An 18319-nucleotide genomic window follows, 5' to 3' on the forward strand; every position below is an offset into this window, starting at 1 on the left:
CGTTAAGTCGTGATGTCCGTCTGGAAAACATTGCATGTGCCATGCCCAGTAGTGATTTAAGTTATTTTTGGCAGAAGAAGGTTAAAAATCACACCCATGTGAAGTAAGTGAGTGGTGCAACACCCCTCTCTCTCTCTCTCATTAGCAGGCAACAGTGCAACACTATCTCTCTCTCTGTTTCTGGCACAACAGCGCCACTTTTGCCCCTACTGGTACTCTATACCCAGGCAGGCACACACACACACACACACACACACACACACACACACACACACACACACATACTCACTTAAGGAAGTGGTTTGCACCACTTAAAAATGTACAAGAAGGCAAAAACAACAAAACGTTTAAATGCATTGACCAGGATCTATCTACACACCTCTCTTCCCAGGTCTCAGCTAAAGTAAGGTGCAAACCTGACACTTATTTCAAGACTGCACAAAGCACTTAAATGCCATTCCTTCTGATGGACACATTTTCTTTGGCCTATGATAGTGCTCCTGTCTGGCTGTGGGTACACTTTAGATTCCATGCGGACAGAAGGGGCTGTGTTTTGCTTCATTTCCGGGTTTTTTAGACGGCTGGTGGATGGAAAAGAAGCTCCACCCAAAAGGCAGATTGCTGTGTGGGCCAGCTTGCCCCAGCAACATGTTGCAGCAACATGTAGGGCCCCAGACTGATTGGTTATCCACAGAAGACTTAATTGTTCTGCTACCTTTGGTGCCCTCTAGTGGCAGACACATGTTTTATATATATATATATATATATATATATATATATATATATATATATATATATATTGGTTTAGCCACCTGCTGGTTTACCTGCCTTGTTAAGAAGGGAAAACTGGGGACTAGAGAAGAGTGGGCAGTGCACGCATAGGAAGATTTAGAGAAATTATATTCCCATTTCCAACACTAACCTCATTAAAACTATGCCTAAATCTAACCTTAACCATCAATATTAACCCTAAACCTAATCTCCGTAAAACTATGCATAACCTTAACCCTAAACCTCATTCTACTACCCTGCCACCAAAATGTGGAATGCCCTGACACCATCCAAGATTTCCAAAGTGTTTTGTATTTGTTGATAACATGTATTATTGTGTTATTTTTTTATACTATGTCGATGAATTGAATACCACAATGGAAACAAGTCCCCAGGAGCTTTTTGTATTAGAATATAATTTTAGCCTTAATGTCTGACTGTACCTCAAATTGTTTACATTTCTGAATACAATTCTAGTAATATGCATGCCAGACTTCAAAGTGTTCCCATTTTGGTGGCTGGATTTCCCCTCATCTGAATGTAGTTGCATTCCAGTGTGCATGCCAGACTTCAAAGTGTTCCAGTTTCCCCTAGTGTCCAGTGTGTCCACTCTTTTGAGGTCACTGGTGTGTCCACTCTGTTTTGGTGCCCACGTTTCCCTAGTGGACATTCTTCTGAGCCCTGGTGCCCACTATGTTTTGGTGTTCAGATTTCCCTAGTGCCCTCTCCTCCAAGGTGCCCAGTTTTCCCTAGTGCCCAGGATGTTTTTGTGCCTACCCTTCCTGTTATCTTGTAAGAAAGAACATATTTTACTGTTCCATACCTTTGCCATTGGTCATACTTACCTTGGTTTATATCTGTTCGGTCCCTTCCTCCTGTTCGCTATTTGTGCACACATGTTACTGTGTAAAAGAGGGGTTGCTTTACACTATTTCATATATTATCTGCACCTTTTATGTATCTGTTAAATGTCCATCATGCTATGTGTAACTTGCATGTCCTTTATTTATTTTTTGTAGTTTCACACAGCTTCTATTATTATTATTATTATTATTAAAAACCTTTAAAAAGGTTTTTATTTGGCCTCCAAAAATTGTGCATGCACAGTTGCATGCAGCCAATCGGTCCACACCTTCGGCCTGACAAACAAATAAAGGCAGCACATGCTTAATGTTGATATGCCAGTGTGAGGGCATTGCATAATAGCCATACCAGTATTTTCAATATCTTTGGTATTGTAGCAATAAGTGGAACTGTCAACACCCCTTGACTTGTTGCCTAATTTGTGCAGAAGAAACTGCAGCATACTGGTGTCAATGTATTCTGATCCTGTGCTTGCAAGTCACCATGTCGTACTAAGGTGCACTGAGACTGAGTGCACCCTTCAGTGCAACATGATGGTGACATGGTGACTTGCACTTGATAATGTGAACAGTGGGAGGCAGTGTCGCAGCACCAAGGTTCACAGCAACTTAGAATAGACCATGAAATAGCCACCTTTTAAAGAATGACATTTGTAAGGGGAATCTAATTCTATTTCAAACAAACGCAAGTATTTAGTCAAGGAGGTGTAGGTGTTAATTTCATAGGCTAATTCTCATTCCCATCTTAAATTCAGAAAGTGGCCAGTAAACTAACCAACCAGCCACAATCCCATTGGTTTAATGGCAGTTATTCACAATTCCTTTGTGACTTTACTGTGTACAGTAACTGTTCTCATGTGTCAGTTGCTGTGTCCCACTCCTGGCCCCTCCATGTGGCATGCCAATTTGCCAAGCCGAGGGGAGGGGGTTATATTTTTAACGGGGAAAGAAGTGCTCGCCCTACATGGGCTTTCACGCTCCCCGTGGTTGCAGCGACGCACTGATGTCCAGTTCCGTCGGTGCGCGTCCATCGCAGTGCATGTAAGTAGACTTGTGTTGTATACAAGTTATTATATCATTTTAACTACTATTCATTTGTATATTGTTTTCGCTCTCTATGTTTATGGGTGTTGCTCATGAAAGATGTAGGCAAACGTTAATTTTAAAAAGTCTGTTAATATTAGTTGTCAAGTCGCCATGCCCATGTAGCAGCTGTAGGTTACGTCTTTTGAATGAAGTTTAGAAAACAAAAATAGAAATTATATACGTGGTCGCTAATGTGTTTGATAAACTGTTTTAGTGACAGTGTGGCCTATATTTTGCAACTTATAACAACGAGCTCGCTTTGTGGTCAACCAATTACGGCATTTTACAATTAGCCAACCAATTTAAGTGATTGACTAAATTTGTCAAATTGTCTCGCTGGTTTAAAGAATTCCCAAATATCCTATCTCCCTGAAAAACACTTCATTTACACGTGCACAAGTCGAAGCTTTAATATTCTGGGGCATTTCTTTGACAGTGGACCACGATAAAACTGTTATTTGAATGTAACATAACAATGTTACAATGTTATTCTCTTATGTCCTTGATATAGAATGTATTTAGTAAGACATTTTAATCCAGTAGCCTACAGTAACATGCAGCAGAAGGCTATGGTGATTTGAATAAATTTAATTTGTCATTTGTAACTTGTTGACTTGACACCTGTAAATGTAATGTTTGGGGATATTTTAAGTAGGCTATGTTGCACAAAGTTCTCCCATTGTTCACGCTGAGCTGTCATGCTGCCTGTTAGCTACAGTATCATAAAATAAATACAGTGGTCTGTGGTCTTGGTGGTGAGATGATGCATTGCAGAGTGTAATAACAGAGTGTCAAATGGCAATCACATTGAACACTGTGGTTTATGATGCATGGTAAACTCTAATGGAATGTCATAGTGGTTTATATTAAACCCAGGACATGTTATAACGTCCATCCAGACCCACAAATGTGTCAAATCCCTTCAAGTAGGCCTACTTGAGCTGGGTTTTATGCATTCTGCAGAATCTGTGTAGAGTGCCAATGATCATGTGTTTTATGAAGTTGTCTGTGAAATTATCAAGACCCCACACCTACGACCCTAGCATCCTTTTAGCCCTGCAAAAACTTCCTTTTATGAGCTTTGTGTTGTGAGCATCACATTTTAACTTAGTGTCATTTCAATGAAAGTGTCCTGTGTTGTTACTTGTTAGTGAAAGGGCCTTGTGTGCTCACCTACAGGCTTTAGCACAAGCGCAAGATAGTGTCACTGAAAGTTCAACTGACATTTTACCAGCAAAAACACTAAGGCAGTGACAGCATTTTGGAATATTATTCTTTCGTTTTGGAGAGGGAGATACCACATTATATGCACACACACACACACACACACACACACACACACACACACACACTTCTGAGGCACACACAATTGCTTCCTGTCCTTGTGATCTTCTCGGCTCATAGGGATCATTGTGTCTGACAGCTCAGCTCATTAAAGCTCTGTGTCACAGATTTACAGTCACCTGCTGAGACCACAATCCGTTTGAGTCAAGCCCTCAGTTCATTCAAAATTATGATCAGGCTTCTCAATCTCATGCCTGCGCTACTAAGTACAGATATTTCTGTACGTTTTGACATTTAGTATAGTATTCCTTTCATTGTCTCTTACTTTTTGCAACGGGTAAAGATTTATAGCAAGTATAACCAGCACCTGTTTGATTGATTGACAAAGTTGTATCTATTAGCGTATGCAACCACCAGTGTACCATTCAGCCCGCTGCAGTAGGATTCTCTGTTGTACTAAGACCATAGCTCTCACACCACATTGTTCTGTAGGCTCCATTGTACTTCAGCTGCGGGGGGAAAGCACTAGGAATGCTGACACCGACAAGTTTGGAAAACTCTCTCCCTCTCTTCACAGGCCCTCCAACACACTCACAAATATTTGCCAGCTCCACCAACATCGACATGCAAATCTGGCGAGGTCAAATATTTATAAATAGTGTGTGGTTTCAGGCGTTGTGTTGTGTACACTGTACACACAGCCTGGCAACCATGTAGCCAACAGGGATAATTTTGCTCGTCAATGTGTGCACGTCACCTTGGAGCTTTTCACAGTTCAGTTAATGCTGTTAGACATACTGTATTAACACTGTGTAACCACTAGCATGAAGCCATACTGTAGGTCAGAGTTTGTGTGGTTTTGATGGACAACATGGTTGACCATGCTACAGCAACAATTTGACTGCATTTGCAGCTTTTCAGTTGCTGCTACAGCAGTAGTAGTATAGAACACAGAACTTAGTGGTCGTTTGTAGCAGATATGTGCTCCTGAAAAGATTGGACTGCCTGCCGCCTCTGTGCCATAAGGGCCAGGCCCAGTGTGGAGTTGAGTGGCTGTGGTGTCAGGTTTCAGTGCAAGGGGAGATTCCTGCATGCATGGCCAGCCTGAAACAGGTCATCTTACAGATGAGGCTGAGGAGAACATGGATGTACTTGGATGAAAATGGTTGGGTTGGGATTTGGGGAGCGGTGCATTGCACTCTATGGATGTCTTTTGGAGATGACATCAGATAAGGCATGAGTCATTGTTTGTTTGATAGACTGGAGGAGGGAGAAAAAATGATTTTTGATTTACTTGTGTACTCAACGAGTGAATGAGGTCTAAATTGACACATTATGGAGTGTAAAGTGAATGTGCGTGCTGCGTGCAGTGCACAGTTTGTTGATGAGCAATTTATTTTTGTTTGCTTCTATTTCAGGAGGAACACATCCTATTGACTGGCTTGCAATGACTCATTAGTGAGACTAAACGTACCCTGGAGTTGTTTGGACCTCACAGGAACTGAGATTCTCACCGGGCCCCGTTTTCTTTTTTGGTGTGCCTCGACTTGGAAAAAGAACAGGCCTACGCTTTCCACTCCTAAATGCCTTGTCATTGTCAGAGAAGGAGCGAATCACCTGTGACCTTCTGAAGGGATGGATATGGACGCCGTGGAGACGTCAGCCCTGGAGCCGAGGTCCGAGCGGATTGCCCGCTATAAGGCAGAAAGGAGGCGGGAGCTGGCCGAGCGTTATGGCAACTTGGAGGAGCTGCCCTCCAAGTGGGTGCGGAGGGGCGGGAGTGAAGCGCATGACTCCACTACGCACAAGGAGATGCTCAACTCGGATACCCTCACTGAAAGAGTCAATGGCAGGTCTCGAGGGGTCGTTAACGGCACTGAGGCCAACACTCAGGCAGAGTCCCCATACCTGAGAAGGTGAGTCCATTCCGCAGTAAGGAGATTACAACCATTTTTGCTGAAGTTTTAATCACCTTTGTAATGTTAATATTTCTCTCCAGCCACCACTTGTGAGTAGACTACATTGCATACAAGGGAGAGAAAGGAAGTCAAGTGTTACACTTGGCCATGCACTTTGTGCTGCATGTACGCACACTATAGTATCTGTGGAAATACAGCATTAGTTACGCACACTATAGTATCTGTGGGAATACAGCATTAGTTACGCACACTATAGTATCTGTGGGAATACAGCATAGAGTGCCAAAGTCCTGACGTCACTCTGTCATCCCCTGGTTTCCCCTGGTTCACGGAAGTAATTTCTCTATGGAGAATAACATGGGGTCATCTTAAAATCATTTCATATAAGTATTGTGGTCCAAAAATAAACCAGCTGTCTCTGCATTATTGTCAGGGAGGTGTCTCTGTATCGTTTGCGACCGTCAGTCACTCATGTATGATACAGTCTGTTTCTAGCGAAAATGTAATTGATTCAGTAGCAGTAACTATAGCGTTTTCTCTCAGTCAGTTGATTCTTCATATCCATAATATGAGTGTAGCAGCCGGGATGACATGTTTATTGTTCAAACACAGTCCTTATATGAGGTGATCTAAAATCCCCCTATGGGGATTACAATGTAAATAAAAAGTACATGAACCCGTGGATTTGCGTCCGATATTGACGTCAGACTTCGGTGCTCTATTAGTTGTATGCTGCTGACCTACTGCCGCTGAATATACTCACAACAAGCAATATGAGTTGGTTTGGGTTCTCCTTCTGGGACATAAAAAACTGTGTTACAGGCTTTCTCCTTTTGTTTTGAGTCAACAGAGATTCAACTGAGAAAAACAAATACGCCCTGTGCTCAACTGAGATAAAATGTTTAAAAAGTATACTGATGGTTGTTCTTGGATAAATGGGATTAAAGACTTAAAAAAGAGGAAAGGATCTGAGCACTCAGGCGAAAAAGTATAGGAGAGGATGTAAACTTAAAAAGAACTTTGTTTTAACCAGGACAGGTCTTCATCAGAGCGAGAACTGAGTTCGTGCCCTGATTTCATTTAATTTCATTGTTTTTGCGTACATGATATTGCATCGCAGTACAACACAGTTCCTACCTGTCAAAGAATAACGATGTTAAAGACAGACTTTTTATACATTGAAGTTAACATCCTCTCTCCCACTTTTTGTGAGTGCCCGGATCTTTTCCTTGATTATCTACAAGCTCACGTGTTGCAATGCGACCCGATGTGAGCTTGTAGATCAGCTATTCAAAAAATATTTTAAAGGGTTTAAGCCGTTAACAAACACTTAAGAACTATATGTAAATACTAGTGTTTTAACCCGGCTTGACCCTCTCCAATGACCTTTCAACCAGTTGCACCAGGTTCTTCAATCCACTTCTGGACTGTATGACCTTTGTTACTGAGAGGTCTTAATCAGTGGTTTGCAGGCCAGAAGGGTGCTTTAAAGCAGGGTTTAGCAACTTCGTTGACTCCTCCCATGTGTTTGGTTGGTTCTCTCCTGGGACAAATCTCTTTCCATTTCTAGGGACCGACATACTGCTCTTGTAGTTGACTGTTACTATCGCTCTACTCAGTCTACTGGGATGGACTTACCCCACTGAAATGAAAAGTCTAATTGCGTGGTTTGGGTCCATAAAAGAATGCTCCCGGTATATTCCGTATTCTTCCTTGTCAGTTTGTTTTGGTTTGGTGAATGCTATTTAGGCCTACATACAACATTCACTGGTGCGGCCACCAGTGATGCCAACAATGTCCCCATGAGTGAAAGACAAAAGACAATCAAAACGAGAATCCCAAAATGTAGAGGCGTGACTGCTTGAGTTAATCTAAATGCTGCCTAGCATTTTAACACTAAGCTGGTTTTCTGACTACTATCTCCTCCTGAGAGCAAACATTATAATGATGAGATTTGGGGAAAATCTCACCGAACCACCATCACTACCACACATCGACCAACCCTAAAAAAGACAAATACAAAACAATAAAGGATACAGGCAAATAAAACCCTGTAACAGCTGTCTCCCCTCTCTCAGAAAAAAAGGTACAACATTGGCATTAATAAAAAGAAAGAAAAAAAGAAACGATCTCAAGATGTTGCATTTGACCAAAATGGGGTCAATATTGTACCTTTTTCCCCCTGAGAGTATTCCCTAGCCCACATTCTCCCCTCCTGCTCCCTCATCTGCTTCCCTTCACTCCCGCCCCTCCAGGCAGGGTCCCCAGGGCACTGAGCCCCCTGCCCCTCAGGGCTCTTCTGGAGTCGACGGCCCACAGCTCCGCACGCGGGTGTCCGTGGGCCAGTTGAAGTGTGCCCTTCAGCAGCGGACTGGGAGTGGAGCACAGCCTGAGAAAGTGTAGGGTCGCCTGCATGTGTGTGTATGTGTGGGTTTAACGAAAATAAAAGCCTGGGTACTGAGGCTAGTGTGGGTTTGACCTGACCGTCACAGTTCAACTGTTTACTGTACTTATTGCCTCAACATCCTTTTCCTCTTTCTTTTCTGATCGCACCCGGCTGCCTCCTATGTTATGTTTGTGGCTAGTAGCCCTGACACTGGCCATGCTACATCATCTCTCGACCTGGCCGTGAAACCGGGCGCCGAGGGGGGTCGGCGACGTGCCCGGCGCTACCTCCCCGGGGCATCCGCTGCGGGCCGCAAAACCAACGAGCGCTTCAGGACGCAGCCCATCACAGCCAATGAAATGCAAGAGAGCAGCGGGTAATGACAGTGTGCAGTGCGGGTGGGTGAAACGCATGCTGGGGGGCTGTGGCCGACCATAGGACATGCAGCCTGGGTCTGAACTGTGAGGCTGAGCCTCCCAGCCTGGTTATTCTCAAGGTGTTTGTTTGCAGTGCTACAGTTGTTCTTTTGCTTTGCAGTGTTTCACTGGCGCAGCATGTCAGGAATGTGTCATGATAAATACTATTGAGTTTCACGACAATGCGAGACGAGTGCATCACAACTGTGCTTCATATGGTATATCATCATCAGGAATTATTGATTTTAGATCATGTGGGTTTTTGTATCATATGTACTTTGTGATGTAGCAGACTGAAAAGTGCTGTGTTTTAGAGGGTGGTTTGATTTGCATGCGTTTGCACTCCCCAAGTCCTTTGTGACCTCTACAGTGTTGCTTTGTTGAGCATGTAAATATGACAGGATAGTCTGTGTGTGGGGGTGTGTGCTGGAACACACTATAGCACAAGGACCATGTTCTATGAGCTCCACGACGAACTGATGGAGACTGATGGCGATCACAAAAACCTAAACATGAGTCCTAATTGTTCTATTGGTGGATTTCATTCAGTGACCTAACATTTGCTCCTGTTTTCTCTCCTTCTGCAGGATGTTGGATACAGAGGAAGAGGATGGCTCAAAAGGTAATTTTCTTCGCCACTTGGCCTGGAGGCTTGGATCACGTGGTCTTATGTTATTGTGTTGGCTGAAAAAACAGCTGATCTATTGTGTGTAATACTGGCAATGCGTTCACTGTCCAGTGACGGCATGAGAGAGAGTCTGTTGATGTTCAACACATTGACAATGAAGAGCAGGTGCATGCATGCACGCACGCTCGAACAAAATCACCTGCTCTCAAGATAAGATAGTAGGTGTCAGATGCTTTGACTTTGTAAAATAAGTAACTATTAAGTAACTGATTTATGCTCTGTCCCATAACACCTCGTTGAGGAAGCATAAACTAGGCTTTTCAGGGTTTTCATAGACGCTGTCAGAGGCCTTTTGTCATGTTCCTGTCCTCTATCAAACGATCTATCTTTACAGTGCTTATTTAGTTACATAAACAATCTATGTCCATTTGTGGACCTGCTTCTACAAACTACCCCTAGAATACATTGACATTTATATCACTCATCACTTATATCACTCAAGTGAATCAGGATTTTATTTTTAGACTTGGCCTACATATCGACGTTAAATGTTCTCACCGATGATGGATGTATGAATCATAAAACCAAGTCAGCCCTGGGACTCCTGTAACCCAAAATAAAAGATTTGAACTACCACTTTACAAACATGATGTTGCCATTCACTTGTGCAACAACTACTGCCATCGGCACTTTCTTTTAACTCTTTACATACAGTTTATATTGTTATATTTATTTAACTAATTTGAGCTTCCGAATTAACCACTTAAGCCCTATGCCTACCATATGGCAGTGTTGCGTGAACATACAGAAAATATCCAATCTATAAGCTCACAACACATCACAATGCTAATTTGTGACCAAAAAACATTCACCTAAATCACATGGCCAAAATTGGGACGCAGTTAAATGTGGAACTTAAAATTCAGCTAATGATGCTTGGTTTATCATTTTAAGGGCACAGTCACGCCACACTTTTATTCTACCAACCTATGACATCGGATTCTGCCAATGCATTTCAATGTGAATGGAGCCGTTTGCTGCCATTTGCGGATTTCTGCAAAAAACAAAACAATCCCATTCCCATTGAAATGCATTTGCAGAATCTACCTTCATAGGTAGAATAAAAGCACGGTGTGACCGTGCCCTAACACAAAAACTAAAAAGGATCTTCCTGGATTGTTAAAACCTATGTGTCTGCACACAGAGGTTGTGGGTTAGAATCCACCATGGTGCATCTGGCTCACTGACAAGTGAGTCGATATTGTATTCAACAGCAGTGACAATGCGGTGAAGAATCAATTGGTAATTTAAACAACTAAATTGGCAGTAGTAAAAAGCACACATGGGGTGTGACAAAGATAGATGGCTTTTTCGCTTTAGTTTTCTTTATTTTCAGCCACCTTGGCAGAAATGAGGTTGGGTCCTGCCAGGTAGCTCAGCTGTACCAGGTGCCATGTGACAAGTGTATGCCAGGTGTGAGATGGCCCGTGGCCTCACATGAAGGGATCAGTCTCACTGTGTGCCGATGACTGACAGGCTGCTTCTCTGCTCTGCATATGTCCACAACCTTAGTACTTAGTACTTTGCTTAGTACACAGTATTATACGGCTATTTTAAATATACCACTTTGGATTCAACCGTGTAGGATTAGGTTGCAGTTTGAGGTTATGACTTGGGTCAAGTTATAGGGAATAAAGTGCCGTACAATGTTATTTTGTACAATTGGGGCCCTAAACAAGCCTGGACAAGTGTATTGATATTTGTGCCAGGAAAATTAATAATAGTTTTTTAAAATACGACCACCTGACAGTAAATTAACCTGACCACTAGAAGTTCCAGTCTCACCGGTCACAGCTAAATCTAACCAACATTTTTGTTTTCCTAGTTTTATTCTCTGAACGGTATGTATTGTATTCTCGGTCTAGTTCCCTCAGCTCTGTGTTCAGTGTCTAGGTTTTGTCGTGCAGTTTCATTCCCAGTTGTTATAATTATCCCAGGTGTCTGTATCGTCGCTGTCGGGCAGAAGACTAAAAGAGGAATGATGTTTTTCTGAGTTGCACATCAGAATCTGCCTTGTTTGTTTCTTAGTGTTACCCAAGTTCCTGTTGTGCACTCTTCTAAGTTTTGTTTACCTTGCTCCTGGTTATTTGCTCAGCCTCCTATTGTCCTGCATTTGGGTCCAATTCCTCACTCCGTAATTAAACCAGTAACTCACTCTGAAACATCACACATTGATGTTTGTTATAGTGTGCGTGTCTGTGTGTGTGCACGCACCGCACGCATGCCCTGTGTGTATGTGTGTAATTGTGTATGTAATTAGAGGTTTTCGTGACATGATGATGTATTTGTTTTTCTCACAGCGGATGTGAAGACGGACGATCGCGCAAAGATGAGTGTGGCAGCCAAGATGTCCCTGTTTAAAGTATGACCATCTTAGTCTTAGCATTTGAAACAGGACTCCTTTCTATAGTTGGATAGGACCTGCTTCTCTTCTTCTGTTCTGTGTTCCATCTTAATGCCTGTTTATAAGAAAGTCACTCCTTAAAGCTGGCAGGGACCCATGCCTAAAGGCTAATTAATATTTTGTCATATGACAAAATATTAATTAGGCTTAATGCTCTCGTGTGTGTCGGCTAACAACAGAAACAATGAGTGAAGTGTCTCACCAAATGATACACAGAGACACCGCACCTCACTCATATTATTAATGGAGGAGGTTACAGAAGTAACCTTAAGATTTGTGTCAGCTAAATAACAAACATAATAAACCTGTCTAACTGGAATTGCCTCCAAGATGAATGATACGAATTGAAAACCATCAGTATACACTATAACTATTAACTACAGGAAATGGAGTACCCTAAACGGGATTAAAAGTGAATGCCCTGGACTTCACTTCTGCTGCCGAGAGCTTGCAATGACGGATATTAAACAGTCAGTGTGTTGCTGTCTCCCATGAGCTCTCACAGCTGCTCACCTTACAGTGTGAGTTGGCAAACCATATAGTGCTGATGCTGATCACGCAGAACCCATCATGCACATGTTGAGGAATATGACTGGTCAAACAGGTATTAGGTGACTACATTTATATACTGTGAATAATAGTTGCATAACATACTGTGCTGTGTCTGAACCTCCCCACTGTTGGCTTGTATCGTGTAACTTAACCAGTTGAACCCTAACATGACATCCCTATTCTGGGGCTAACATTTGGCAAAAATAGCAGATCTGCAATCTCGTTGAGATGCGTTGTACTGTAGATCGGCTATTTTTTGCAAAGAGTGTAGACCAAACACAGGAGGGTGGGCAGGGCCGAATGAAGTCTCCCAGGGCTTTGACGCTAGGGTTAGTTGTTAATCATCCTTTTGTGTAACGATTTATTGTCGGTCTACAGGATATACAACATGCTGGCATTGAAATGCAGCCCCCACCTGCTCTCTTTTTTATTTAAATGTCCCTTCAGTAACAATGCTTCAAGCAATAGCATGTCAATCCTAATAGTTTTAGTGAGGAAGCATTTTGTCAAAATGTGCCAGTCAGTATATTGGCTATTAACAGCCATCACAGTGCTGTTATAATTAGCCTGCTGGTCTGTGCAGGCAGGCAGGCAGGCTGAGGTAACAGAAACCTGTAGGGCTCTGGTTACACTGACCTGTAGGGCTGGCATTCTATCCCTCTCCCTCGGAGTCACTCTACCACTTTATTTACCAGCTATCTGACCCACTTCCCCCTCCCTCCCTTAATCCATCCATACAATACAAAAGATGGACATAAGTACAGGTAGTTTTCGCTGTAATTATTTACTAACTAGACTGAGCCAAAGACGTGAATTGGCTATTTGACGTGAATGCTAAGGTTCCCCTAAAGCAAGGGCCACACTGATCAACATATATACATATCATTGATCAATATTAATGTATGACCAGGCCAACGTCTCCCCCTCTCGTCTTCCTCATAGGAGCTGGAGAAGACCTCCACCCCTGAGGCTTCTGCGTACCTGAAGCCTCGCTCTGGTAGCGTCTCCCATGAACGCAGGGTGCGTCGTGGCAACGAGCATCGCTCCCTCACTCAACCAATCACCTGTGAAGAAATGGTGGCCATCAGGTGGGCTGTGTGGATCCCTGGTGGTTCAAGATGAAGCACTGTAAATTATATATCACAAACACCAGAACAAAGAACCCTACTGAACCCACAGACACATCCAAATCCATTAATAATACAATACGGTAGAGTGCAGTAGAGTGGTGGTTCCCAAACCTTTTCGTGTCAACGGCCGCGGACCCCCATCTGACATGTATTCTGCCAAGCACCCCCAGAAGAGAAGAGTTGTGTTAAAAAGAATCACAACCCGGGGGCACGGTGGCACAGTCGGTAGTGCTGTCGCCTCACAGCTAGAAGGTCCTGGGTTCGATTCTCATGTGGGCGCTGGGGGCGTGTTCTCCCCGTGTCCCCTAGGGTAGGTACCCTCACAAAAACATGCAGTACTCCTGGTCTCTAAACTACCCTGGCCAGCCGGGGCGCCTGATGGAGGGGAATTAACGTGTTCCTTCCACGTGCTACGTCCGGCCGGGGAAACTCTCCCCTGTCAGGTGAAAAGAAGCAGCTTTAAAGCATTAAAACACCATTACACGGCATTAAAACACCATTCATTGTCAATGGCATCTTCAAAAATAGCTTGGCATGAAAGTAAAATATGGTTAAAGTAGTTAAAATGAACAGCAATGCTACTGGGAAACCATAATAACTTAACGTTTTAGTCCAAATGTGCTTTGCCCTAGTAGGATCAGATTATTCTTTGGTGAGTTTGGTCTTTATTTAGGATCCCCATTATTACTGTATTAACAACTATTGTTGGTGGGGTCCACACAATACAACAATATATATATACATGTGAATCTATATTAATGTTTGTTTGAGTATACAGTATGTGAACTGGATTCAGTTAGAATTAGATTCAAACTGAACTTTTGACCTGTTCTGTTTTGACAGTTGGAGTCTCTAATTATAACCCACTGTCAGGAGTGTAAAGCTGTGATTTACTACCAAAATACACACATTTGTGTTTCAGTCAATCCCACCCTTCTCTGCTTTGCAGTTCACAACTTCACATCATAAAATACACTGGGTCTCACTCTCAGTGTGAGGTCTGGGGACCCCCTAACCACGCAAAGCGACACGTGAGCATGTACTTAGATCTGCTAGTTTCACTAGTTTGGGTCCTAGGCAGACGTCTAATTTATCTTTTGGGTCACAGGCTAAAAAGGTTGGGAATCACTGGTCTAATGCATATCAAGATGGGGGTAACTGAAATGTAAAAAGTTTGAGAATCACTGATATAATATATTCACTCACCTCCTCCCCTGCAGCAACCCACAGCCAGCATCTTCACCTGAAGTCGAGGCTATGCAGGCTGAGTCTGTGGAGGATGATGAGAACTGCAAACTGAGCATGAGTGAGAAACTAGCCCTCTTCAACAAACTGTCGCTGCTGGGGAGTCAGGAGGGTGGTGGCCCCCCTGCTGATGCCCCCCCAGAGAGGCGCAGGCAGAAAGGGTCTCGCTACCTCACACAGCCTATCACCGTGGAGGAGGTCAGCCTGGTGAGTGGCTTGGGTTGATCGTCCGCACAATAGCATTGCTCCTAAAAAAATATATTATTACATTTTCTGTAACTTTTAAACACAGAAATGTGGTACAACATTTCGGCCACACATGGCCTTCATCAGGTGTGTTGGGTTGATATTCTGAAACTGCAAAGATGACAAACATTAACCACCATGACATCCGGTGAAAATGTCAGATCTGCAAGCTGACAACATGTTGCCCCATGACGCATTATGATGATCTTGTAGATTGGCTATTTTGACGAAGAGATTTAGTGTAAAGGGAAGTGTGGACCAAGTACAGAGCCAACTCCAGTCAAGTAGTACTATATGGCACTGATAAATATACAATTTATTGAAGTAAACAACATACTGTACACACTACAGCCCACGGAAGTCTCTCATCCTGGTGAGCATTAGTCTTTTGCTTGGTGGTTCTATCTAGAAGTACCTTTGTAGACTTCCTTTGAAACATGTTTTGAATAGATTAATCATGTATACAGTACTGCATGATGCAAATAACATTGCACTAATTAAATGGAGCAATCCTGCTCTCTAGTTTGGGTACACAGTTGAGCTGTTGAGCTGCTAGACACGTGATAAGATTTATCACTGCAACACATGTCCGCATTAGGGCAGGGTATTATTGTCTGCCGATAAAATTATGTATCACATACTGTAAGCAATTTTTTTTTTTTTTGAATAGTCATAGTATTAAAGAACTTACCACCAATCTTCGAATTCACAAATTCTCTGTATGAGTGTGTGTGAACTGCCTGATTGGTTTACTCTGCATGCGTATTGCTGAATCATAAATTATTTCAGGCAAGTTTACTGACTGGACATTTTTGAGCAGTGCCAAACCGCTCCAATGACTGGCTGTGTGTGTATGTCTGTATGTCTGAGTACGAACAACAGGTGTCGTTGAGCAGCCTGCACCACTCAGTTCACATGGTTGGGATTCTGACTATTATTCCTTGCTCTTTATCTCTGTTCAGCTCCAGAAAGGTCCTGTTCAGCTTCCCGCTTTCCGCCTGTCCCCTCACCTCTCTGACCGGCAGCAGGCTCTGTCTGTCAACCTCAAACCCAGTGAGGTGCGCTTTGCCCAGCCAAGAACTGGGCTGGGGCGCGGGCCTGGGGAGCTCACCTCCACCGACCAAGGTCTGCAGCGCTGGGAGTCAGAGCCAGGCATCAGAGGAATCCTGAAGAAGAGCCACTCTGGGGATCCCGACCGGAGAGCAGCAGATGACAGTGGCCTGCAGGATATGGCACCCATTCAGGAGCAGAATGGTAGAGGCTGGAGAGACACAACAGCCATGCAGGAGAAGGTTGAGGAGTTGGAGAGACAGGAAATGTGTCTTGCACCACGTCCTCCTCCACGGAGAGAGAGACGCAACGCTCCGGGAGTGGACGGGAGCATGCTGACAGCTGCGCCCTGGAGGCAGAGAAGTCGTGCCAGGAGGGAAACCATAGCCTGTACCCCAGTAAGACCCTCGGCTGAACGGGTCTCCCCTCAGGAGGAGAGGCCAGAGGCCAGGCTGTGCCAGGTTGGGCAGCAAGATCAGCCTGATTACTCTGTGGAGCAAAGCTTAGACACTGCGGGGAAGGGCAGGTAAATGAATACTTGAATAGTCATATCTGTCTGAGGATAATGTGAGTCAGTGGTAATGGTGTCATTTTTCAGGCTCATAATGTCCTCTAATGTTTCGATAAAGGCTGTCTGACCTGGCCAATGAGAAAGAGGATGAGCCACGAGGCAGGAATGATAACGCACCCGTGAGACACGTTCAGGTGACCCTGGCAGACCACAATACACCCCTGGAGGCAGAGAACAGTCGTGTTAAAAAGGTAAGACCCACATCATTCTCATCTGCGGATTCGGAAGTCTAAATCACACTGACAAAACTTGAAGGGATTGAATGGGACTTTACAGACGTGTAGAAGGGATTGCACGCTAAACTCACCAACTTTTGCAGTTGTTAGTTTGGTTCAACACGGCTTCTCTTTAATGTCATTTAATTTGTACAGTCAGAATCTCAGCAGGCTAAATCCAGTCTTATTTAGCCTGAAAGTGACAGCTGCAGACCAGAGAAGTTGCTCTGTGGGAGGTTCCAGTCCAGTCAGGCCGGTGAAGTGGTTTGGGAAAAGGCTGTCTCTCTTCTTCAGAGAGAGAGAGAGAGAGAGAGAGAGAATGGAGAGTTGTAGAGGATCTACAGCAGTGGTAACCAACCTTTTCAAGCCCAAGAGCCCATTTTATTCCCAATTGTAAGCCAAGATCTACCACTAAAACGTGTTAGAAAAAACACTTGTTTTTTTGCTATTTCTGACAGGCTCAATGCATGTGCACACATCCACACAAAGACTAAAGCTTAAATTAGAATAAATACTTATAGTAAGTTATATTATCAATGTCAAATAATATTAAGACAAATTAGAAATAATTAGTATTAGAAATATTTTGTTTCTCATTTCAATGAATATTCACATTGGCAGATGTTCAAATGACATAGGCATAACATGACCATATATATTTGCACAGATATGGTGACATACTCTCAGGGTCAGCCCACCTTTAATGAGACTGCTGTGAGCTGTGACTGCACTTTATCTGCAAGCGTTTTGAAATCTGGTTCATATTTAGTGATTGCCAGTCTGAGGGTGTCATTAAGATGTGAGTCAGTCATACAAGTTCTAAACTTGGATTTTATTATTTTCATTTGTGAAAAGGCCATTTCACATAAGTACGTGGAACCAAAGTAGGCATGTAGCTTCAGTGCACACGACACAATCAGGGGATACTTCTCTGCTCACAAGAGACCAAAATTCCTTCTCTTTAGCTCTGACCTGCAGGTGACAGTCACTTACTAATCCAATAATCTCCATTTAAATATCTGAAGTTAATGCAAACACATCCTGCATTTTATCGGACAGCAGTTCAATGACAGTAGGCTCAGTAAAGAGGAAAGGGTTTGATACAAAAGCAGCTACTTGACTCATGCGTTGTACTTCAACAAGTTTTCATATTTCATATTTATCATATTTTTTGCTCTGTGTGCATGTGTACAGAATTCAAACTGTAGCATTGATTATTGTCACGGACAGAAGTCATTCTTTCCCTTTGCATATGCCCTGGAGTGCACTCGCCTATTAGTTTGCATTGCAGACTGGTTCAGTATATTTTTCTCATTTTTATATTTTTGTTGTTGCTGCGCAGCAGTTGAGGAGAACGCAACTATGCATTCCTTTAAGCAACACAACTTCTGCAGCTGCATCCATATGTTTAGAATTTGCATCAATGATCAAATCCCAATAATAAAAAATATTATAACAACGAACAACGAAAACTGAAGGAGCAGCGGCGCTAT

At 43.2% G+C, this 18319-nt stretch overlaps 1 protein-coding gene across 4 annotated transcripts in view; it reads left to right on the forward strand.

Annotated features, from left to right (window-relative positions):
• The first annotated feature begins 2225 nt into the window (after nucleotides 1-2225).
• The window catches only part of LOC308324597 (supervillin-like), a 35023-nt gene continuing 18929 nt past the window's right edge, over nucleotides 2226-18319 (forward strand). The window contains exons 1-10 of one of the 4 annotated variants that reach the window (XM_080776716.1): nucleotides 2226-2675; nucleotides 5423-5920; nucleotides 8179-8322; nucleotides 8509-8685; nucleotides 9313-9347; nucleotides 11714-11775; nucleotides 13312-13457; nucleotides 14720-14951; nucleotides 15953-16566; nucleotides 16670-16802. In XM_080776716.1, the coding sequence (XP_080632842.1) occupies nucleotides 5640-5920; nucleotides 8179-8322; nucleotides 8509-8685; nucleotides 9313-9347; nucleotides 11714-11775; nucleotides 13312-13457; nucleotides 14720-14951; nucleotides 15953-16566; nucleotides 16670-16802 (1824 nt within the window). In that variant the 5' untranslated portion in view covers nucleotides 2226-2675; nucleotides 5423-5639. The remainder of the gene's footprint in view (nucleotides 2676-5422; nucleotides 5921-8178; nucleotides 8323-8508; nucleotides 8686-9312; nucleotides 9348-11713; nucleotides 11776-13311; nucleotides 13458-14719; nucleotides 14952-15952; nucleotides 16567-16669; nucleotides 16803-18319) is intronic. The other 3 variants (XM_080776718.1, XM_080776717.1, XM_080776715.1) reach the window with 3 other exon arrangements.

The sequence above is a fragment of the Protomyctophum bolini genome, assembly GCF_963924005.1.
Source record: "Protomyctophum bolini genome assembly, chromosome: 11".
Lineage (NCBI taxonomy): Eukaryota > Metazoa > Chordata > Actinopteri > Myctophiformes > Myctophidae > Protomyctophum > Protomyctophum bolini.